This window comes from Staurois parvus, unplaced genomic scaffold (genome assembly GCF_062004578.1).
Source record: "Staurois parvus isolate SC_StPar_1 unplaced genomic scaffold, SC_StPar_1.0 ptg000114l, whole genome shotgun sequence".
Lineage (NCBI taxonomy): Eukaryota > Metazoa > Chordata > Amphibia > Anura > Ranidae > Staurois > Staurois parvus.
In genome coordinates this window covers 6,037,163-6,061,746 of record NW_028317910.1, presented here as the reverse complement: position 1 = coordinate 6,061,746, position 24,584 = coordinate 6,037,163, and the positions used below count along the sequence as shown (strand labels likewise).

At 42.2% G+C, this 24,584-nt stretch overlaps 1 protein-coding gene across 15 annotated transcripts in view; it reads right to left on the bottom strand.

The window, feature by feature from the left end:
* ERC1 (ELKS/RAB6-interacting/CAST family member 1) overlaps positions 1–24,584 on the bottom strand; it is a 352,762-nt gene that overhangs the window by 235,330 nt on the left and 92,848 nt on the right. For all 15 annotated transcript variants that reach the window (XM_089671795.1, XM_089671801.1, XM_089671796.1 and 12 more), the window contains exon 3: positions 9,316–9,732. In XM_089671795.1, the coding sequence (XP_089527921.1) occupies positions 9,316–9,732 (417 nt within the window). The remainder of the gene's footprint in view (positions 1–9,315; positions 9,733–24,584) is intronic.

Below are 24,584 nucleotides of genomic sequence, written 5' to 3'. Positions count from 1 at the left end.
TATAACAGACTCTCCCCACTCTTAGGAGTGAAAGGACCTCTTCACTGTGAAGAGGGCTTTGGGGAAGGCTTGGTGACCTTTGTAGGCCAAGCGTTGTGCTAAAAAAAGGGCTGAACTAAGGGTTTGAAGTTGAAGCTTAGATAGAGCACTTAAGAATAACTCTGAGTTGCTGAAAAGATTGGCTTTGAATATTCCATTGTGAAAGTAACATTTTCCTTACTGTGAACCCTTTAATGAATTGGTCATGTGCCTCACCAAAAGTCTTTCATGGAAGGGCATATGTGTGAAGTGCCTTTTACAGGCAGCTTCTGCTGTCCAGGCTTTAACCTGTAAGATTTTCTGAGCAAATGAATGGAGATCTGTCTCATGACATGTTCTAATGCAGGGGTCTCCAAACTTTTGAAACAAAGGGCCAGTTTACTGCCCTTCAAAGTTTAGGGGGGCCGGATTGTAGCCAGTGTGAGTAGAAAATGCCCTGGCATCAGAGGGAATAAACAATACCCTAGGCTTGGTGGTCAGTGGGAGGAACAGTGCCCCATCGTTGGTGCAAGTGGGGTAATTAGTTCCCCATTTCTGGTATCAGTGGGAGGAACAGTGCCCCGTCGCTGGTGTCCGTGGGGTAATTAGTTCCCAATTTCTGGTATCAGTGGGAGGAACAGTGCCCCATCATTAGTGCCAGTGGGGTAATAAGTTCCCCATTTCTGGTATCAGTGGGAGGAACAGTGCCCCATCGTTGGTGTCAGTGGGAGGAACTGTGCCCTAATGCTGGTGTCAGTGGGAGGAACAGTGCGTCGTCACTGGTGTGAATGGGAGGAACAATGCCCTGTCCTTGGGGTCAGTGAGAGGAACAGTGCCCCGTCGTTGGGGTCAGTGGGAGGAAGAGCCCCGTAGTTGGGGTCAGTGAGAGGAACAGAGTCCCGTCGTGGTCAGTGGAAGGAACAGTGCCCCATCATTGGTGTCAGTGGAAGGATCAGCGCCCATCGTTGGGGTCAGTGAGAGGAATAGCGCCCCATCTTTGGTGTCAGTGGGAGGAATAGCACCTCTCCCTTGGTGTCAGTGGAAAGAATAGTGCCCCACCCTTGGTGTCAGTGGGAAGAATAGTGCCCCACCCTTGGTGTCAGTAGGAAGAATAGTGTCCCATCGTAGTTGTCAATGAAAGGAATAGTGCTTTGTATCAGTGGAAGGAAAAGTGCTCCAAGGGCCAGATAAAAGCAAGCAAAGGGCCACATCCAGTGTGGAGACCCCTGTTCTAGTGCATCCACACAAAAAGCAGAGCAGAAGGCAAATGCTGCAAGTGCTCTGTAATAGCACGCTCCTGAAATACACAGTCATGTTGGTTGTTCACTGTCCCAGTCTAGTTAGTTGCAGTTTGATATACTGAAATTACAGCAAGAGCTGGTTGCAGGGTTGGGCCTGCTATGTTAGAAAGAGCTGTAAGAAGCCTCTCTAATTTTCCATCTGTAGAATCTTTGAAAGAAGGAAAATCTTCAATAGGAACAGTGAGATGTTTGTTTAGTACAGAGATGGCAGGATCAACCACAGGAACAACTCACTTCTTTGTAAACTCTTTTTCCACTAGACAGAGTTATGCTAAGATTTTGGGTGGAGTGAAAATCTATTATTGGAAAAGTATACATTTTGGCTACACTTCTATGGATCACGAGTCCGGTTCGTTCTGCACTCCTGTGACCCATTTTCAGCCAACAAGATGACGTCACAGAGCTGATGCAGGCTCTGAAAAGATCCTGACCATATGGTCAAGATCCACCCAGAAGCCTGGACCGGCACCGGGCTCAGCCTCTCAGCAATCTGTTGAGAAGCTAAGCCAGCTCCTCCTCCCGCCCCCCTCCACAGCCCATCGCTCCAGTGAGCGCTGGAGGGGCAGAACAGAGAGTTGAAGACTGACAGTCATGGCGCTCTACTCAGAGCGAAGGAGAAGAACTGAGTGATCAGCAGTGTTTGATAGCTAAGCTCTCTGTACAGAACCAGCAGGGGACAGATGCAGCATTGAATCAATGCTGCATCCACCTAGGGGAGTATAATTTTTTTTCTCTAAAAACTAAGTGCCAATTCACATATGTGTGGTGTGGCTTGACAGCTGTGATTTTTGTGCAAATTGAAAAGCAGTTATTCAGTGGTTCAGGTCAGAATTTGAAGAAAGAACACTGGCTTGAAATTGTGTTAAAAAACTCATGACATGTGCGATTCAGAAGCAGTTCCCACAGAAGTCAATGAACCTGTAATCCACACTTGAACCGGACTCTGCTAAGAAATTAGACAAGACTCTTTTTCAATCTGCACTGAATCCACACTGCCAGTGCACCGGACATATGTGAACACGCACCATAGGAAGCAATGTTATTTCACATGTGATGCGGATTGGATACGATTCAAACCGCATCCAATTCGCATATATGTGAACCGGCACATACTTCTCTTTTAAGAATTCTGTCTGTTTATGAACAGGTAATGTTTTGCAGTTCTCTTTGTGCCACAGTGTCATGTCGAGAAGGAAGAGTCAAGTTGCACAGTGCCAAGGTGTTTGTAGACAGAGGTAATAAACTTTTCAACATTAGCAAGCATGCTGTGTCAAGCTCCTTCTTCAACATAGTGATACTCTGAGGGAGAAAAATCTTCTGCAGCCTCCTCCAATACTGTCCCCATATCCTCTTTATTCCCTTCTGTGTCTGTGTCCTCTAGGAGCAAACAGGAGTATGAGAAGAGGCAGGGCATTTGTTAGCGCTGGACAAAGATAGCTGTATTAGGCCATAATCTGTCCTAAGAAATGTGACAGATTTAGAGAATTCTGCTTAAGTCAAATAGGCCACTTTTGCATGCCTGAAATAGAGGTAGAAGTGCATGCTGAGGCCATTGTTAAGACTGATGTGACGATCACAGTGTCAGACCCCAGCCCTCCTCACCAAACTCATGACCGAAGGACTAGCCAATCTAAAACCGCGCTGTCACGTGCGTAACAATGCCATGCCCAGCTGCACTCTGCACAAAGATTTTCCAGCTAATGGACCACAATCTGTGTATTTGCAGCCTGGGAGCGATTGTTACTGGGTCAGGTTAATTACGTAATTAACCCTTCACACTGCCACCACCTCCTTTTTGTACAGAGAAAGAGGAAACTCGGCAATATCAGCAATAACACTATGATGTTTGCATAAGCGTCGGTATACCACTGTCACCGCAGGCAGAGATATACCAAAGTTTAAAACACACAGTAGCGCTCTGCAGAGGCAGGGGTTCTTAGTTTGCATTAAAGAGCTTTAGAAACAGTTCAACACTTTCAGAAAGTAAGATTTATTACTAAAAGGTCAAAAGGGTGCAATAAAAATATTTACAGAAAAAGATGTAGCCAATATATATATACAGTTGTGTCCAAAATTATTCAACCCCCAATGCTGTAAAGGGGTTTAGGGACTATAGTGTACATTTGGAATTGTATTCAGAATCAAATCCTACAAGGACGTTGTAACTACCCAAATGCAACTAAAATGACATCAATTGTTTATGTAATACAGTAGTAAATGGTTCTTATGTGGTTTCTTCATTGCCACAATTATTCAACCCCTTAAAGACTACCACTCTGAAGAACAGAGGTTCATACAGGTGCTTTCCATCAGGTATTGAAAACACCTGTGGATGTCACCGAGCAGCAATCAAGCATAATAAGCACCAATTAGGCAGCTTTAAAATGACTGTGATACTCAGCTCCTTCTAGACATTTACTGGTGTGGTTACAAACATGGTGAAGGCAAGAGAATGGTCCAGGAAGACAAGAGAAGAGGTGATTTCTCTTCACAGGAAGGGCAATGGCTATAAGAAGATTGCAAAGATGTTAAACATACCAAGAGACACCTTAGGAAGCATCATTCGCAAATTCAAGGCAAAGGGCACTGTTGAAACGCTACCTGGTCGTGGCAGAAAGAAGATGCTGACTTCGACTGCTGTGCGCTACCTGAAGCGTAGAGTGGAGAGAAGTCCCCGTGTGACTGCTGAGGAACTGAGAAAAGATTTGTCAGATGTGGGTACAGAAGTTTCAGCCCAGACAATAAGACGCACACTGCGTAATGAAGGCCTCCGTGCCAGAACTCCCAGGCGTACCCCCTTGCTGTCTCCAAAGAATAAGAAGAGTCGACTGCAGTATGCCAAAAGCCATGTGGACAAACCACAAAAGTTGTGGGATAGTGTTCTGTGGACTGATGAAACAAAATTAGAACTGTTTGGGCCCATGGATCAACGCTATGTTTGGAGGAGGAAGAACAAGGCCTATGATGAAAAGAACACCTTGCCTACTGTGAAGCATGGTGGAGGGTCAATCATGCTTTGGGGCTGTTTTGCTTCTGCAGGTACAGGGAAGCTTCAGCGTGTGCAAGGTACCATGAATTCTCTTCAGTACCAGGAGATATTGGATGGAAACGTGATGCAGTCCGTCACACACCTGAGGCTTGGGAGACGTTGGACCTTTCAACAGGACAATGATCCCAAGCATACCTCCAAGTCCACTAGAGCATGGTTGCAGAGGAAAGGCTGGAACATTTTGGAGTGGCCATCGCAGTCACCAGACTTAAATCCGATTGAGAACCTCTGGTGGGACTTAAAGAAAGCAGTTGCAGTGCGCAAGCCTAAGAATGTGACTGAACTGGAGGCCTTTGCCCATGAAGAATGGGCGAAGATACCCGTAGATCGCTGCAAGACACTTGTGTCAAGCTATGCTTCACGTTTAAAAGCTGTTATAACTGTAAAAGGATGCTGTACTAAGTACTAAGATTGAATGTCACTTGGGGGTTGAATAAAACTGATAATGCTGTGAGCACAGAAAAGACATTTGTGGTTATTTCATTATAACTGTTATGTTATATTTGTCTGACCTACAAGTGCCTCTTTAATGTAAATGTAAGCAAGATGACTGAATGATCAAAAGCAATGTCAAACTGGCCAAAACACTCAATTTCAGTGGGGGTTGAATAATTTTGGACACAACTGTATATATATATATATATATATATATATATATATATAAAAATATACAGAGAGCAATAGCACAGCAAAGAGATAACAGAAAGAAGTTTAGAGGGATAAAGTACTTGCAGTCAGCCTTGGTTTAAGTAGATCAGGTTTCAGAGCCAAAAGGATGCCTTATCTCCCAAAATTAGTTCCGATGTTAAAAGGGAGAATCTTCAACTTTGCTCAACTCAGCTTAGCTTAGCTTTTTCTAGGAACTCAGCAGGGTGTCTCCCTGAAGCAGAGAACCAATCGCCTCATTTGGGTGGGTGTTGCAGGCGGAGACCCAAGCTATGACCAAAAACCCTCACATTTGATGTTATGGTTCATAATTTATTCTCGGTGCATTTAGCAGCCTTGCCACTAGTAGATTAATAAGCAGAATCACCGGCTGAAGGTCTAGGTATGAAATATGACATACCTGCTGGGATGCTTAAGGAGATATCATTTTCTACTCTCCTGTTGATGCCAGCTAGGGGATGTAATATATTAGACGACTTGTATTAACGTGACCGATCTGAATACATGCCCGGTTTTTATGTACGTCTGTCATAGTCCAAGATATGTAATCATAGGGGAAAAGTGGATTTTTAAATGTAAGTCTGGTTTACGCTTACCAGGAATGTCTCTGAAACTCAGTGATGGCTTGGTTTATGGCTTTACGATCCCTTTTCCAAGCAGAGTCTCGCAGACATAGGAGCACCAGCTAATTGGGGTTTATAGCCATGACGCCCTCCCAATGAGTTTGCTTCCTGTGATCTCTGTCATCATCCAGACCACATGTCCCTCAACAGAGAGGGAGGGGGGATATCAGAGGAAACTGATTTGGGAGAGAGAGATACAAGATGGAGGGGTCTGGAGCAAAATGGATGACCGCGTCCATCTCGGTGTGCACGATTGCTACAACTGGTTCCTGCTCTGATGAAAGGAACACATTGACATGCAAAGTGTTCTGTGGGCCTTCTGCAGAGAAAAGGTTCAACTGCAATTTTGAATTGGCTACCTTTTGCTTAGTCTACGATATAGCTACAAATGAGGGTATTCCCCTGAGGGGTACTCAGTAGAGTATAAGAGATAGGGTTAGTGTATTTGGTAGGTGTACACAGTAATCCAGGTGTATATTGTTCTCATGGTGAAAGGGTGGAAGGATGCTACTGAAGACTATATAAGGGTTCTAGGTGGAAGTACCATTAAAGTGTGCAGCCAGTGATGTGATGTATCACCTGGTCACTCACCTGAGACTGAGCTCTGAGTAGTTGAATTATAGCACCAAGTTTGAAATGTTTACACTGCGAACTGAGTACATAACAAACATACTAGGTCAGAGATACTAGATAATCCTGTCTTACCTTTCCAGAACACTGGACTGTACATAAAGTAGAGGCTTCACCTGTCATGGTGGGTATACCCCCAATGGGGTCTTCAAGGACTGGTTCCATAGTGAAAGATCCAGTGCCTAGAGAAGCATTACAGGCCATCCCCACAGTGTGGGTTCCAGGTACAGCTCCCCAGGTTTTACCGAAGTTGCATCATTTCAGATACACTGCACAAGTTGATGGTGCTATATAAGTACCTGTAAAAAATGCGACTCTGGAAACAAAATACAAGTTTGGCTCCTCTGAACCTTCCCCATGTGCAAACAGAAATCACTGCAAACACATGCAAAAGCATATCACTGGAAAGGATATATTTAGCATGTTAAGGGAAGGAGTATGTAAACCCCAACAATGATCTTCTCTGATATTTTTCCTTTTGTTCCATTAAATATAACATTAAAAACATTTTGCCATATCTGTTTGATAAATATAAAAAATACCTGTTGATCCTAGCAGAATCCTGGAAGCTTATAACTTCCTGTGCTGCACTCTCATCAGTTACATTACTTCCAGTTACTTTAGGGCTACACAACAAACAGAACACGTGTTATGTAAAAGGAATGGGGAAAATGTTCTGTAGCCGTGAAGTAGTACTAAACCCAAAACAGTAAAATCAGTCTGTATATGCAGTAAAGCATGCTTGTTATACTCACTATGGAACCTAAAGGGGTTAATCCTCTGTATCTTGTAAAAAGGCTATTTGGTCCTGTTTTCTCTGCCCCTCCTCTTGTTCAAAAGCCCATCTGATAAGACAGACTGAACCCGTAGTCATTCTGCACATGCTCAGTTTAGTGTGTATTGCTAGAGGGGTTTTTTTTGTCTTGGGAGAGTGCATGTGATCAGCACAAGGCCAATCAGCACTGTCCAGACAGAGGGTCAGGGGTTCTGCATCCTCCTACAAGCTTTAACCAGTGCTTTGCTGAAGTCACAAGACCACTATATACTGCTGATGAGAAAAGGTTTTTAGCAGTTTATATTTACTTAATTAATTGCATTTCCATGTTCTGTGTACTGTGGGAGACCAGATAGAGTGAATGCAGGGTCCTGGTTTTAGTAACACTTTAACACAGTCATGTCCTAGGGTGATAAAGCTGCTCTTTTATAGATGCAGTGCAGTGAGTGACCAGTGTCACCCTAGGACAGAACATTTACTATTGGCAGGATCACAAGGTTACAAAAAGGGAAAAAGCCAGAAAAAAGAAAAATGTATACAGGCAACACATTTAAAGTCCGGTAAGCTCATATATATAATATTTCAAGCCTTTTTTAAATTTATTTGGTAATGTGCTTAAGAAAAAGATAATAATTCAGGGCTTGGCTTTTGTATTCTCATTTTTTCCTATGAAAAATGCATATTTCTTCCATATTGGCTTTACTTATTTGGCCTATGGACGATTTTTGGCTTGACAGTCTGGGCTAAAAGATTACATTTGAAAGCTACTTTCCTATCAACTGCCTGACTTCTGATACCATATCGTAACTTCTGACTGTGCATAATAGTACCAAATAACAGGATCCTGTAATTGATGTCTTTTTGGGCATTTTTAAAAAATTTCATCTGGAGAGGGGAAGGAGGGGCTTTCTCAGCTAAGCACGACCCCCTGTCTGCACGCCTGATCTAAAGGCAGATGGATTCCAGGAAGTAAATGCTACATGAATCATCTGTCCTTACTCAAGATGATTAGAAATCCAAGGGGGTGTTTGTACAAACTGATTTTTCAATACAATAAAGCATGGAGACATGGATGGATGAGTGAGCTTGTTTGAATATTAAAAATTAAATAAATAGCATTTTCAGGTTGCGGTGCTCAGACCACAGTTAAGTTCCACCTAAAGACTTTAGGTGTTCTTGGACCCCAGACTCTCAAGTTCAAGAGTCAGTCTTAAAAGTTCTCTGGTGTGCCCACAGTTGTGGAAGTTATGAGGGGCTCCCACTATCTCTGCTCTGTGTTTCCGGGTCTGCACACCTAATGTGCCCATTATGAGCGGTTATCGCCATCCCTGTGCTGAGGTTTCGGGTCTGCACACCTGCTGTGCCGATTGTGAGGGTATTCCACCATCCCTGAGTTCTCAGCTCTGCACACTCACTGTGCTCATTATGAGGGGTTCCCATCACCCTACACTGATTTTTCAGGTTTGCACACCTACTGTGATCATTATAAGGGGTTCAAACCATCTCAACACTAAGTTCCCAGGTTTGCATACCTGCTGAGTCCATTATTATATAGTCAGTCAGGTTGAAAAAAACACAAGTTCATCAAACTCAACCTATTAAAAAAATATGTTCCCAGGTCTGCACTCCTGCTTTTTTTTTAAATTATGAGGGTTTCCACCATTCCTATCCTGAGTTCTCAGGTCTGCACACTTGCTATGCCCATTGAGAAAGGTTCCCAACATTCCTGCTTAAATGTTTTACTTATTTTATAATATGGAGAATGCAAGAGGAAGCTCTGGAACACACAAAAGTGGGCTGGAACACACAAAACTCCCAAAAGAACAAGAACAAAAGTGGGAATTTTTGTTTTGAATAATCACGGTGTGATTATCCAAAACAAATAAGACAAGAGATTGGCTGCTAGGCACAAGCATTGCATCATGGGAAAAAAAATCACATACTCCCCCATACTTGGTATTCTGTGGTGGCAGCCACAAAAGTAAGAGTGGTAGGGTATGGCTGTCTGTGACAGGGTCTCTTTAAACCAGAAAGGATTTAACATTAATAATTACCCTTTGTAATGTACCTTGGTGTTAAACTACCATGCAACATTTTTTTTCCTGCCTGAATTCGCAGAGACGATGTAAATCGGCCGCGTTGTCATATGATGTCAGGAGGAAAAGAAATGTATCTTATTGCTGGGAAAAAATAAGCAGCTTTTGCTAAGTGTAACAGAATCAGTAATATTTTAGCTACACAGTTTACAATCACCTCTCTCAGCATGTTGGTCTCCTTCTCCTTCTGATCAAGTAGGCTCTCTAGGTGGTGGACATGCATCTCAGCCTCAGCCAGCCTCCTGGTCCTTTCATGGTCCTCATCCATCACCTTTGAGGAGATCCCTTTGCTCTGCAGCATCTCAAGCAGTTTCTTGATGGATTCATCTCTGGCGTTAAGAGTCTGTTTCTGAGTTTCAATCCTCAGCTCCATCTCCTCCAGTGTCTTTCGCAACAGGAAAAGCTCCTTGGCCTGGCGATCATGCTCCGCCTGGAGGATGCGGAAGTTCTCCTCGGTCAGCTCTCCCGTAAAGAGTTCCTTGGTTCTCCCACCACTGTCCTGCTGGAAGAGCTGGTTGAGGTCTCGCTGGATGCGCAGCTCATCTTGCATTGCCTGAATAGTCATTTGTAGGTGCTAAAACAACAGAAGAATATGGAAAAATGTAAATAAAATAAAAAGTAAAAAAAATAGAAAAATCAATGCTTTATCTACAATTGATGCTAAATTATTTTGATTTGGATGTCATGGAGGAAAATTGGGAATTCCGACAGACATTTATTTCTGTCTATGTATCCATAGAGCAAATTTCCCCTTACTTCCTGTCCTGGAAACACCCCATCTCATGTTAACACAAAGGCAATAAATATAGAACCAGTCCCACCCTCCACTGCACAGCGTGAACTGTGGTTCAATATATATTTTTATCCTCAGTATTTTTAGGCAGATAGGAAGGCAATTTTGACACACCCCCCCCCCTTCAAACTGCAAGGAAGGGATCAGCGTGAAAAAGCTTTAAGTGGTCTGACAATGGCTCCTAATGGGAGAACCTCCAACCTGGGCTTAAAGGTTAAGTTTACCTTTTGTAAAAAATAATAAATGCACATCTTTTTGCAGGTAAAAAATGTGCATTTATTATTTTTTTTCCTTGCAGCCTGTGAAGTATTGCACCTGCGATCAGCAGATAGTGGGTGCAATGCCAGGATCCTGCAGACTCTCAGACAGTTACTGAATGTCAGAAAGAATCAATGAACTTCGAGAACATTCACCAGCATCTTTGCAATTCACTGAGAACTACAAGACATCAGCCACAATGGCTAACGGTACTTGAAGTTTATTCATTCACAAGAAACTGTGCATGAATGATGCAGCTGTGTTGGAGGAGCCCAGAGGTGGGCGCATAGGAGCTTGTAACATGGTCCGAAAGGTGAAATTATCCTTTAAATTGGCTATACACTACTAGATGTTCATACAATCGTTTCGTACAAAAACAGCCAGATAGTAAAGTAAAAGCAGCATGCATTACACCTTGTTGTGTACACAGTTAACCCCTTGATTGCCCCCAGATGTTAACCCCTTCCCAGCCAGTGTCATTAGTACAGTGTCAGTATACAGTATTATCACTGTATTAGTGTCACTAGCGACATCAATGTCAATTAATGACCCTTCCAGAGGGTGTGCGTCTGCTAGCCTCCCTATCACAGTCACATTATAAGTCGCTGGTCACTGCCCCTACATTGTAGTATCATAGCTGCCTAAATTCCAGTATATATACCACCAAAGTTTGTAGAAGCTATAACTTTCGCACAAACCAATTAATATACACTTATTGGGATTTGTTTTACCAAAGACATGTAGCAGAATACATGTTGGCCTCAATTTATTAAGAAATTATTTTTTTCTAAATTTTCTGTCTTTTTTGTTTATATAGTAAAGAATATAAAACTCAGTGGTAATCAAATGCCACCAAAAGAAAACTCTATTTGTGTGCAAAAAAATTCAAACACGTTCATTTAAAGTGTTGCATGACGGCGCAATTTCCAATTAAAGTAGCGCAGTGTTGAATAGCAAAAAAATGCCCTGGTCATGCAGTGGGTAAAACCTTCTGGAGGTCAAGTGGCAATACATGGTGGACCTTACAGTGTAATGTACTCTTTACCTTGGTATCACATTTTTCATTTGTGCTTTATTTCTTGGCTATGCATGTTGTTTGCGAATTAAAAAAACAAAATCTTCAAAGATTTTAAAAGATGAAGAAAAAAAAAATAAAACATATAGAATGTGTATTTAACCACTTGCCCTCCAGAGAATTTACCCCCCTTCTTTACCAGGCCATTTTTTGCGATACAACGTTGCGTTACTTTAACTGACAATTGCACGGTCATGCAACACTGCATCCAAATTAAATTTATATCCCTTTTTTCCCACAAATAAAGCTTTCTTTCGGTGATATTTGATCACCTCTGCGGTTTTTATTTTTTGCGCTATAAACAAAAAAGCCTGACAATTTTGAAAAAAAACAATATTTTTGACTTTGCTATAAAACATATCATGTAAAAAAATTTAAAAATCAAATTTCGTCATACATTTAGACCAAAATGTTTTCAGCTACATGTCTTTGCTAAAAAAAATCCCAATACATGTAAATTAATTGGTTTATGTGAAAGTTGCGGTATGGCTGTATATATACTGGAATTCATAATTTTTTATATACTAGTAATGGCGGTGATCAGCAACTTATAGTGGGACTGAGGTGGGCATTCTGCCACTGGGGGGGGGGGAACAGACTAACTGCCACTGACATCCTAATGACACTAATACAGTGATCACTGCTAATAAAAAGCACTGACACTGTACTAATGGCACTGGGCAGGAAGGGGTTAACATCTGGGACAATCAAAGGGTTAACTGTGTGCTGTTTTACTATGTGTGCTGGGTGTGTTTTACTAGGAAAACATACTGCTGCGTATTGCTCTGCTATGCAGAGCAATACAAAGCAGCATGTCGGTGCTGACAGGGGAGAGATTTGTGCTGTTCACTGCTCCTTGGCAATCGCTAGGTACAGGCGGGAAATCTCCGGTCGGGACCCAGTGATCGACAGCTGTAGCTGCCAATGGCGGCACGGGTAGGGCGGCGCACATGCCCCAACTCTGAAATGCAAAATTACTTATATATATTGTATTGAACTGTATTGTTACTGTACTGTCTCCCTCAATAATGTAAAGTGCTGAGCAAACTGTCGGCGCTATATAAGTCCTGTATAATAATAATAATATACATGATTTTGCGCAGCCCTGCCGCCCTGTAGCAGTAGTTCTGCTATAGTGCGGTGGGGAACCGGGTAAAGTTAAAACTGGGTAGAGTAGGGAATGGCTAAAGCTGAACGCCAGCCTTCCCTACAGTCTTGTGCACTTGTATAGGCTCCTCTGTACTGAAATTGCTTACTCTGATTTCACTGCACACTATGAGCTTCTCACAATGTCCAATAGAAGCTGCAGGAAGTCAGATAGAACCCACATCATTTCCTGGCTGGAGGGCATCCGTCATCATCTAGACCAGCGTTTTTCAACCACTGTGCCGCGGCACACTAGTGTGCCGTGAGATATTGTCTGGTGTGCCGTGGGAAAAATTCCAATTTCATCTGTAACATGTGGCTTCGGCTCACAAATAGACCAATCATTAGAATCTAATGATTCAGTGGTCGGCAAGCCGCGGCTCGCGAGCCACATGCGGCTCTTTACCCAGTCTAATGCGGCTCTTCTGTGTGCCGGGCGCCTGCTCCCCTCCCTCCTCTCGGTCGGCCGCTCCCCTGCCTCCTCTCGGTTGGCAGCCCCAAAAGTCCGCGCGGACCTTTTAATCCGGCTTGCGGATGTGGCTGTCAGGATGTGTGTAGGCGGGGCAGCGTGCCGAACGTGAGGGGAGGGGAGCTAGGCTCCTCTCACAGTCCGCCCTGAAGACCCGAACGGCGCGGGAAGACAGCGAGAGGAACGCAAAAGGTAAGTGAATTGACACGGGGGACTTGGCTTACTAGAAGGGGGGGGGGGGGAATAGTACTGTGGGGGATGAAATACTATATGAGGGATGAATTACTTTATGAGGGATGAAATACTATATGGGGGGATGAAATACTATATGGGGGATGAATTACTATATCAGGGATGAATTACTATATGAGGGATGAAATACTATATGGGGGGATGAAATACTATATGGGGGGATGAAATACTATATGGGGGGATGAATTACTATATGAGGGATGAAATACTATATGGGGGGATGAAATACTATATGAGGGATGAAATACTATATGGGGGATGAATTACTATATGAGGGATGAATTACTGTATGAGGGATGAAATACTATATGGGGGGATGAAATACTATATGAGGGATGAAATACTATATGAGGGGATGAAATACTATATGGGGGGATGAAATACTATATGGGGGATGAAATACTATATGAGGGATGAAATACTATATGAGGGATGAAATACTATATGAGGGATGAATTACTATATGAGGGATGAAATACTATATGGGGGGATGAAATACTATATGGGGGGATGAAATACTATATGGGGGGATGAAATACTATATGAGGGATGAATTACTATATGAGGGATGAAATACTATATGGGGGGATGAAATACTATATGGGGGGATGAAATACTATATGAGGGATGAATTACTATATGGGGGGATGAAATACTATATGAGGGATGAATTACTATATGAGGGATGAAATACTATATGAGGGATGAAATACTATATGGGGGGATGAAATACTATATGAGGGATGAAATACTATATGGGGGGATGAAATACTATATGAGGGATGAAATACTATATGAGGGATGAATTACTATATGGGGGATGAAATACTATATGAGGGATGAAATACTATATGGGGGATGAAATACTATATGGGGGATGAAATACTATACGGGGGATGAAATACTATACGGGGGATGAAATACTATACGAGGGATGAAATACTATACGGGGGATGAATTGCTATGGGGGATGAATTACTATATGGGGGATGAATTACTATGGGGGATGAATTACTATATGGAGGATGAATTACTATATGGGGGATGAATTACTATATGGGGGATGAATTACTATGGGGGATGAATTACTATGGGGGATGAATTACACTATGGGGGATGAATTACACTATGGGGGATGAATTACTATATGGGGGATGAATTACTATGGGGGATGAATTACTATATGGGGGATGAATTACTATATGGGGGATTAATTACTATGGGGGATGAATTACTATATGGGGGATTAATTACTATGGGGGATGAATTACTATGGGGGATGAATTACTATATGGGGGATTAATTACTATGGGGGATGAATTACTATGGGGGATGAATTACTATATGGAGGATGAATTACTATGGGGGATGAATTACTATATGGGGGATTAATTACTATGGGGGATGAATTACTATATGGGGGATTAATTACTATGCTTACTATGGGGGAATATTACTATACTTACTATGGATGACACATACACATCATTCATCTACTCTTGGTCCGGCCCCCGGGTCCAATTATAAAATACTTTATTATTTCATAATAAAGTAATTATAAAATAATTTCTTTGTGTTTGATTCCTATTCAAGAGAATTACTTTATATATAGTCAATATAGGCACAGAGGTAAATTTTTTTAACATTTTCTAATGGTGGTGTGCCTCGTGATTTTTTTCATGAAAAAAGTGTGCCTTTGCACAAAAAAGGTTGAAAAACACTGATCTAGACCTTTGCACTTCACTTCACTTGTGGGCATTACCTAGAGAGGTCTGCATTCAAATACAATTGTCCCAGGAGCAGCCACTCCTTCGGATTGACATCCATCCACCCATCACAGCAATTTGAAATTTTCATAACTCCTTCCAAGTCCAGTAAAAAATGGTCATTACGAGAAACAGAGTAAATTTCCCCACAAAATAGCAAAATCTGGCCAGTTTCAATATTCCCTTCACACTATCCAAAGCAAAAAAATACAGTTTGGGTTTGGATACACTTCTGAGCTTACTTCCAGCCAAAAATAAGATACAAATCAACAGCCTATTAAATAATAAAATAACACAAGCCAGCTCTTACTGCAGTATTCGATTCAGAGAATTCCCCTGCAGTAAACTTTTACTGCCACAGATTTTCTCACTGTGATTGCCAGCATCATTCAACCCACTTCCTCTGAGCCCAGATCATCCTGGACTAGCTGCCAACCGGTGAGCGAAACTGGTGGGGAAGAAGCACAGTGATGAGTTCATTACTCTGCTCTCTCCTCCTATCAGGATGCTTTTTTTTAGTACATTAATTGACAGCCCTGCTGTATAGGGACTGCAAGAGTCTGAAACATATTTTCATTACAGAGCTTCATAAATTTGTACATTTTATATCTGCCTAATGTTCAACTTCAATAAAGGGTGTTTGAGATTTTGGCCACCATCGCGCAGACTGAAATTTTGCCCCTGCTGCACCAACACATCAGACGTGACCTGTTAGCATGAACAACCAATGACATTTACAGTGTTGATGGGAGCTTAGCGACCAGCCCCTTGTGATACAGCAACTGCCTGCAACACTGTTGTTTGTGTCGAGGCAACATAAATTACGTGTCTCAGTATTCTCTATTATTCGGACAGATCTGAAACTATAAATTTTGGGTTTCTAGCAGCTGTCCAGACTCCAGGACAATGCGGGCACCCCAGAACATTGCTTTCAGGGCGGGGCAGATGGAAAAACGTGACGGCGGCATTAGATACAGACAGAATACACAATGAGCTGTCGAAGGCAGACAGCACAAGGTTATGTGGGGTGAAAAACGAAAGATGTTGGAGGTTTGAATGATCAGAAGACTGTTTAGTTTTGGTAACTGAGGCCAAAGTGGATCGTCAGCACTAATATTACAGGAGAATATGCAGCTGTTTCATAAAGTGCCAATATTCAACTTTTGAGACAAAAGGCAAGGCTTGCCACTGTCTGATCACTTTGATGCACCAAAGTTTGCAATGGGTTTACCTTGCTTTCCAGTAACTGGACTTTAAAAGAGAAGGATGTTTTTTAATTCCCAAATTATACTTGCCTAGGTAGATGTAGCATTGGTGTGATGCTGCATCTGTCCCCCGCTGGCTTGAACTATGAGAACTCACCGATCACGTGACCGCTGATCGTCGAATTCCCACTGCTGTCAGCAGAGAGCAGTGACTGTCAGGTGACTGTCAGTTCTAATCAGAGTTGACCTGGTTTGTGCAAAAAGCACTGAAGGAGGAGAGAGAAAAGAGCAGGGATTTCAAATCCCTGGACTGCTGAAGCAGCTGAGGGAGTGCTGACAGCTCAGTAACCCCAGAGGTAAGTACAGCGGAGAGTGGAGGGTGTCCGGTGCTAGTTCACCTTTACATTTATTCTGTAAAGGTGAACACTTTAGAGTTCTATTTAGCGCAGCAGTCATCCACATGTGGAACACAACAAATTGAAAGTAAATTGTTGGTACATAGCAAATGTGCAAAAAAAAATATATATTTTTTACTTGCCTGTGAATTCAATATTTTTAAGAACAGTACAGGACAGAGGCTGAGTATTCATAGACCTTGGACTATAGGATTGTACCTTCGGATGATTGGACACTGGCATAACTTTTAAAGCAGATGCCTCTTAGGTACCTCCCCTATAACCCTCCCAAATTCCCTGCGTTCTCAGTTTTGTAGCAAACAATGCAGAATATATTTTAAGACAAAAAAAGGTGAGGCTGTCCATACAGCAATGAGATGTAGCATATATGTTTATTTCGGGGGGTCACCACCCCAAAAATCAAAATAGAAAAATCACAAGAAAAAAGGGGTGTTCTAGGGTGACCCACCAACATATATATACGACCAACTCTACAGACATAAGTGCATTAAAAATTCCTAACAATTTTTATTAGACATATGTTAAACATATGTCTACTAAAAAATGTTTTATGCAATTACGTCATTATGTCTGTAGAGTTGATAATATATATATATATATATATATATATATCATACACACACCGGCGGGTCACCCAAGCACACCCCTTTTTCTTCTTGTGTTTTTTTTGCAGAATAATCAAATCCTGTACGGTACGCCAAGATATGGAACTTTCTCTTATCTTAAAGTGGAGCTCCACCCAAAAGGGGAAGTTCCGCTTTAAGGACCGACATTGACAGCTAACCGCTCCCACTTCTGCTGCAATCGCCTAGGCGATCAGAAGCGGAAGTTGTCCCTCCCCGTAGACTTCTGGGACACGTGACAGATCCCAGAAGACTATGGGACCATTCACAAAGCGCAGCACAACTCACTCATGCGTAGTGAGCACCCGGCTGTGAAGCCGCAAGCTTTCACATCCGGGTACCCACACTACTTATGCCGGCGCTGGGAACACAGAGTGGCCAGTGAAATGGGCTGTGGGGGGGCCACTGCGGGATCCAGGTAAATGTCCATTTTTTAAAAGTCAGCAGTTACAGTTGTTTTTTTTTATTTTCACTGGAACTCCACTTTAACTGTACAGTACAGGACATAGGCTGAATAATCACAGACCTGGCATGTCCCAAAGCAATGAATGAGAAAGGTGAGCAACAACTAGGCCAGGGGTGGGCAAACTTTTTGACATGAGGGCCGCAATGGGTTCATATATAGGACCCGGGGGCCGGACCAAGAGTAGATGAATGATGTGTATGTGTCATCCATAGTAAGTATAGTAATATTCCCCCATAGTAAGCATAGTAATTAATCCCCCATATAGTGATTCATCCCCCATAGTAATTCATCCCCCATAGTAATTCATCCCCCATATAGTAATTCATCCCCCATAGTAATTCATCCCCCATATAAATTCATCCCCCATAGTAATTCATACCCCATATAGTAATTCATCCCCCATAGTAATTCATCCCCCATATAGTAATTCATCCCCCATAGTAATTCATCCCCCATATAGTAATTCATCCCCCATAGTAATTCATCCCCCATATAGTAATTCATCCCCCATATAGTAATTCATCCCCCATAGTAATTCATCCCCCATAGTAATTCATCCCCCATAGTAATTCATCCCCCATAGTAATTCATCCCCCCTATAGTAATTCATCCCCCCTATAGTAATTCATCCCCCCTATAGTAATTCATCCCCCATAGTAATTCATCCCCCCTATAGTAATTCATCCCCCATATAGTAATTCATCCCCCATAGTAATTCATCCCCCATATAGTAATTCATCCCCCATAGTAATTCATCCCCCATATAGTAATTCATCCCCCTTAGTAATTCATCCCCCATATAGTAATTCATCCCCCATATAGTAATTCATCCCCCCTATAGTAATTCATCCCCCCTATAGTAATTCATTCCCCATATTAATTCATCCCCCATATTAAGTCCCCAAGTCCCCCCTGTGTCAATTCACTTACCTTTGCTCCGCGCGTTCCTCTCGCCGTGTTCCCGCTCCGTTCCGGTGTAGCATGAAAATCTGTCTCCTATGAGGATCTGTCCCCCTCGACGTATCTGCGCATGTGCCAGTTTCAGGCATTAGCAGCCGATCGGCGATCTCCGGCACATGCGCGGATACGTCGAGGGGGACAGATCCTCATAGGAGACAGATTTTCATGCTACACCGGTGTTCAGGGCGGACTGTGAGAGGAGCCTAGCGGGAGCCTAAGTCCGCGGGCCGGATTAAAAGGTCCGCCGGGCCGTATACGGCCTGCGGGCCGTAGTTTGCCCATTGCTGAACTAGGCAATCAGAACTGCAGAAGAAAGAACTCTGATGTCAGAAGTTGCATACACAAAAGACTGGACATCCATTTGGTATATTTTTGAAAAGGTATGGACAAAGGACCAAGTGGAAGCCTTACAAAGCTGGGTAAAGAGACCTGGTAATGGAATGTCCTGGAAACTTCCACCAAACTGGTGAAGTAGGTGCGTACATGTGCAGAAGGAGCTTTGTCCTTGAGAGTGTACACTCTAGTGATCAGGCGATCAAGCGATGTTGGACTTGGAAGCAAGATGTCTCTTGCGAGGTCCCGATGAAAGGAAAAATAGGGAATCCGTCTTCCTGATCAAAGCTGTTGCTTTGAGGTAGAGTCTCCGACTCTATCCACACAGAGGACAGGAATTTCTTTTGCATGCTTTCGAGCAGGACATAAGGATGGTAGGACTAGGTCTTCACTGAGGTGAAAGACCGATACTACCTTGGGAAGAAAGGATAATCTTGAAAGCAAGACTACCTTGTCATTGTGAAGAATGAAGTACAACTCCTTACAAGATAGAGCTTCCAACTCAGAGACATGTCAAACAGACGTGATAGCAACCAACAAGGACACTTTGCAGGAGGGGTCATCTAAGGCGATATCCCTGATGGGTTCAATGAGTGCCTTCTGCAGAGCATAGAGAATCAAACTGAGATCCCAAGGAAGCAAAGATTGCTGCAAAGGGGCTTGATGCACGATACGCCTTGAATAAAGGTTTTGCCAAGTGAGAGTGTAGCCAGAGGTTTTAAAAAACAATGGAATAGGCCGAAACCTGTCCTTTCAGAGAACTTAAGGCCAAGTCTTGGTCAAGACCTGATTGCAGGAAGACCAGAATGCGAGGCACAGAGTAAACTAAGGAACTGAATTGCCTGTGTTCACACTAGAGATGACAATACTCTACCTACGACTGGCTGAGGTAGAGATGTGACATCATCTGCCCACCTCTCTACCTCAACCATTCAGAGGAAGCCTTTTATTAATTCATAAAAATACAAAGCTTCTTTTGAATGGCTAAGCAGCAAATTATTTTCTGCTATAAAACATATCCAATAAACAATTTTAAAAATCAAATTTCTTCATAAATATAGGTCAAAATGTATTCGGTTACATATTTTTAGTAAAAATAATCTGAATAATTGTATATTGATTAGATTTCACAAAAGTTATAGTGTCTACAAACTATGGTAAATACAGTCAGGTCCATAAATATTGGGACATCGACACAATTCTAACATTTTTGGCTCTATACACCACCACAATGGAATTGAAATGAAACGAACAAGATGTGCTTTAACTGCAGACTGTCAGCTTTAATTTGAGAGTATTTACATCCAAATCAGATGTACGGTGTAGGAATTACAACAGTTTGCATATGTGCCTCCCACTTGTTAAGGGACCAAAAGTAATGGGACAATTGGCTTCTCAGCTGTTCCATGGCCAGGTGTGTGTTATTCTCTCATTATCCCAATTACAATGAGCAGATAAAAGGTCCAGTGTTCATTTCAAGTGTGCTATTTGCATTTGGAATCTGTTGCTGTCAACTCTCAAGATGAGATCTCTGTCACTGTCACTATCAGTGAAGCAAGCCATCATTAGGCTGAAAAAACAAAACAAACCCATCAGAGAGATAGCAAAAACATTAGGCGTGGCCAAAACAACTGTTTGGAACATTCTTAAACAGAAAGAACACACCGGTGAGCTCAGCAACACCAAAAGACCCGGAAGACCACGGAAAACAACTGTGGTGGATGACGGAAGAATTCTTTCCCTGGTGAAGAAAACACCCTTCACAACAGTTGGCCAGATCAAGAACACTCTCCAGGAGGTAGGTGTATGTGTGTCAAAGTCAACAATCAAGTCAACAACCCCGAGGAAGTCACGAGACCACGTGACGTAACGCGTAGGCACGCTGATACGCAGCTTTCGGTTTCTGGAATGACGCACTTCCGGTACGGGACGCCATTTTGCAAACTTCCAGGAAGTAACACATGTGTGCAGTTTACCCATACAGGGGAGAGGAAGACACTGTACGCAAATGTGAGTTGCTTCTTGTTGTGTTTTTTTCAAATAAACACTCTGCTAAACTTGAATTACTACACTATGGAAGATCTCTTTTTTGGCTCACTATTATGTGAGTGAGAATTTGCAGAGGATCGGTTTAGAGGACCCTATAAGTCATAGAGGTGAAGGTGTGGAGGAGGCCAAATAGGAGGACAGCCTGGGAAGGAGAGTTACCAACCAGGATTGTTGAGGATCCAGGGTGATCCTAAAGGCTTGTAGGCCCTTAGGGGTTGCTGAAAGGAGGTGAGGAGGCACTGCAGCTGGAGTGGAAGAGTGTGTTTACACGAGTGGCACTAATGACACACTGCATGTATATATAGCATCACCGGAATTATATTGTTTTATATTTTTCATTATTTGAACATTGGACTGTGGATTAGTATAAATTGAAGTGGCACTATCACATGATATATGTTTAGTAGTAAAATATGAAATAAGACTATCACGATATATATGTTTTATAAATATAATATTGTTTATGAATTAAGTGGCACGTGTGTAGGGCACAAAGATGATTAGGTCACTGTGAGATCTATCACAGGGTTTATATATTTTATTTTCACTATCCACATAAAGATTGATTTGCATATGTTTTTTTATGATTTCGTTTACTAGCGCTACACTAGTTTAATATTTAATCAAGAGAAGACTTCACCAGAGTGAATACACAGGGTTCACCACAAGATATAAACCATTGGTGAGCCTCAAAAACAGGAAGGCCAGATTAGAGTTTGCCAAACGACACCTAAAAAAGCCTTCACAGTTCTGGAACAACATCCTATGGACAGAGGAGACCAAGATCAACTTGTACCAGAGTGATGGGAAGAGTATGGAGAAGGAAAGGAATAATGGGCAAACATTTATTGACAAGACAAACATGTATCCACTTTCAGCCCTGGAGCACACTGATGCGGTGTGATATTCGTAGCGTTTTCAGTGCGAATCGCACCCCGTTCATGCGAACCGCTGTGGGTGTGTATGTTAAGTTAACAACACCTCGAAAGCGGTCCGCAAAACGCAGTGCTGTGTGCAGAATCGGATCGCATAGGTGTGAATACCTATGCAATCCGATTCTAGTGCAGACTCAAAAAAGGGTCCTGCACGTTCTTGGTGCGGGTGCAGTGCGAATAGAGTTCTACAAAATGTACAGCTCCAATCGCACCGCATACAATTCGCATGTGATTTGCACAGGAAAAAGGTGCGGTTCCTATGAGAATCACGTGATATACCGCACCGCACATATGTGAACCAAGGCTAAAGAGTATCATTATTTGTGGTATTTGCTAAGTAACTTCATTTCTATTAACAATCTGTAAATATTTAACACCATCTTCTCCATGATGCCAACGACCATCAGCGTCCTCTCTTATATAAACACCAGATATAGTGACATCTGTCTAGCTGAGGCCTTTGGACATTGATCTGGCCTGCAGACAATTTCCTGCCAGGTCTTCAACAGGAAAGAAACTTACAGGCATATTTATTAAGCAATGAAAAGAACACTGCAACTATACCACTTTTCATTCAAAATTTCATCCCTTTCGACTATTAATTAAAAGTCTGCCAGTTATTGTACCTGGTATTTCACCAATGTATTTGTTACCACCTATTAATCACGGTGAAATCCATTTTTATGATGAATTCATGGAATTACGTCATGTAATCTGAAAGCAAATGAATTTGGTCTTTTCAGCTTTCTGTAAGGCTACATTCATACTAGCCTCCTGCATTAATAAACAAATGTTATGCTTCCTAGATTGTGTTTTCTTGTGTTCAAATGTGTTCACATCTAATTTGCCCTGGATGTAGGGAATTCTATTGTGTCTAAACGCAGATAACTAAATACATCTGAATGCAGATAACAGCACAGGGTGAATTATATTATTTAAAATCATTACATGCTTTTCTAAACGTCATACGTTTACATGTCATTGCCAGTATGATTGAGGCACTAATCTGAGCCAATCAGGTTCTGCAGCAGTTGTACAATGCTGTCTGCAAACATGCTGTGATGAAAGGATGTGTCACCATGCTGCAGATCATTCTTTGTCCAATGAGTATGCCGAGGAAGTAATCTTGACCAAGCTGTGCCATATAAACTGCAGTGCAGATAAGTGAAGGAACTACCCTGACCATGCTTGTCTGAATCCTAAGACTTGCTAAACAAATTACAAATCCTCTGCACGGTAATTTGGTTTAGGTCAATTCAGTTCAGCTTTAAAGCTGAACTCCAAGGAAGTCCAGAAGGTGACCAGTCTGTGCCCAACTGTAAAGCAACAAGGGATGATGGTCTCCCTATGGAGATCTTTAAGATGTAAGCAGAACTTATTCTGCACAGGCTGCTAGAGGTATTTAAGGTTGCATATAAGAGACACCAGGGGTTATTTACTAAAACTATCAAGTGCAAAATGTGGTGCAATTCTACATAGAAACCAATCAGCATCCAGGTTTTATTGTCAAAGCTTCTGAGTGCACCAGTTTTAGCTAATCTACCCTATGACCTTCCAGCCTCTATGTTCAGGGCCACCATTATTCTGTTGCTAAAACCCGGTAAATTCCCTACGGACCCCAATTCGTATAGTACCACCTCTCTCTTGCAATCGGATATTAAAATACTTGCCAAGATCCTAGCCATTAGACGTAATAAATGTATAACCTCTATAGTTCATCCGGATCAAGCAGGCTCTATGCCCCACAAATCTACCTTAGTTGATTTGTGTAGACTATTTGTGGATATGCAGACCCCGGATGATAATATGGGCTCTAGCATCAAGTGGGAATACCTTTGGAAGGTTCTAGAGCCCTTTGGCTTTGGTGAAGGTTTCATCACATGGGTAAAACTTCTCTACCATGCCCCTAGTGCAGTCTTTCTCAACCAGGGTGCCTTAGCAAAATTTCTAAAAGTTGCACAAAGCTTGTATACAAGCTAGCGGGTGGAAGAAGCCTGCCTTTTAGTTACACAAAGCCACAGGTTTTCATTGTGTGCCATTATGACCTTCTAACCACTGGTGTCCTGATCTGTGATAAGGAGGATGTCGGTTGCCTGCAGAGCATCCTTGTTTGACCCTCTCCTGCCCCTCTCTGTCAGTGCTGGGGTCACATTAGCTCCTTGATGAAGAAAAACTGAGAGAAATACTGTAGTACCAGTCAGGACCAGTGTGCAAAAGTGTATTTGATTTGGAAGTATAAATACCCTCTAGCATTGGGTGTCCATGTGTGGATGTTGCTGCGTTATATAAAATTAATAGAATGGTTTTTTTACATTTTAGAATGGGGTGTCTCAATACTGTCCATAATTTTAAAGGGTGCCTCAAGACTGTCCATAATTTTAAAGGGTGCCTTGAGACTGTCCATAATTTTAAAGGGTGCCTCGAGACTGTCCATAATTTTAAAGGGTGCCTCGAGACTGTCCATTTTTAATTTTAACTTTGACTGAAAAAAAGGTTGAGAAACACTGCCCTAGTGCGGTGATCTGACAGGGTGAAGTAGTCTCCCCAAGTTTTACTTTTTAGAGAGGGAAAAAAAAAAAAAGACTGAACTGAAGTTATTTGTGACCAAAACTTCCTGTCCTTATTCTACATTTTAGGCCCCAAACACATAGCACTTGGGGTCGTACAACGTAAAACTGAA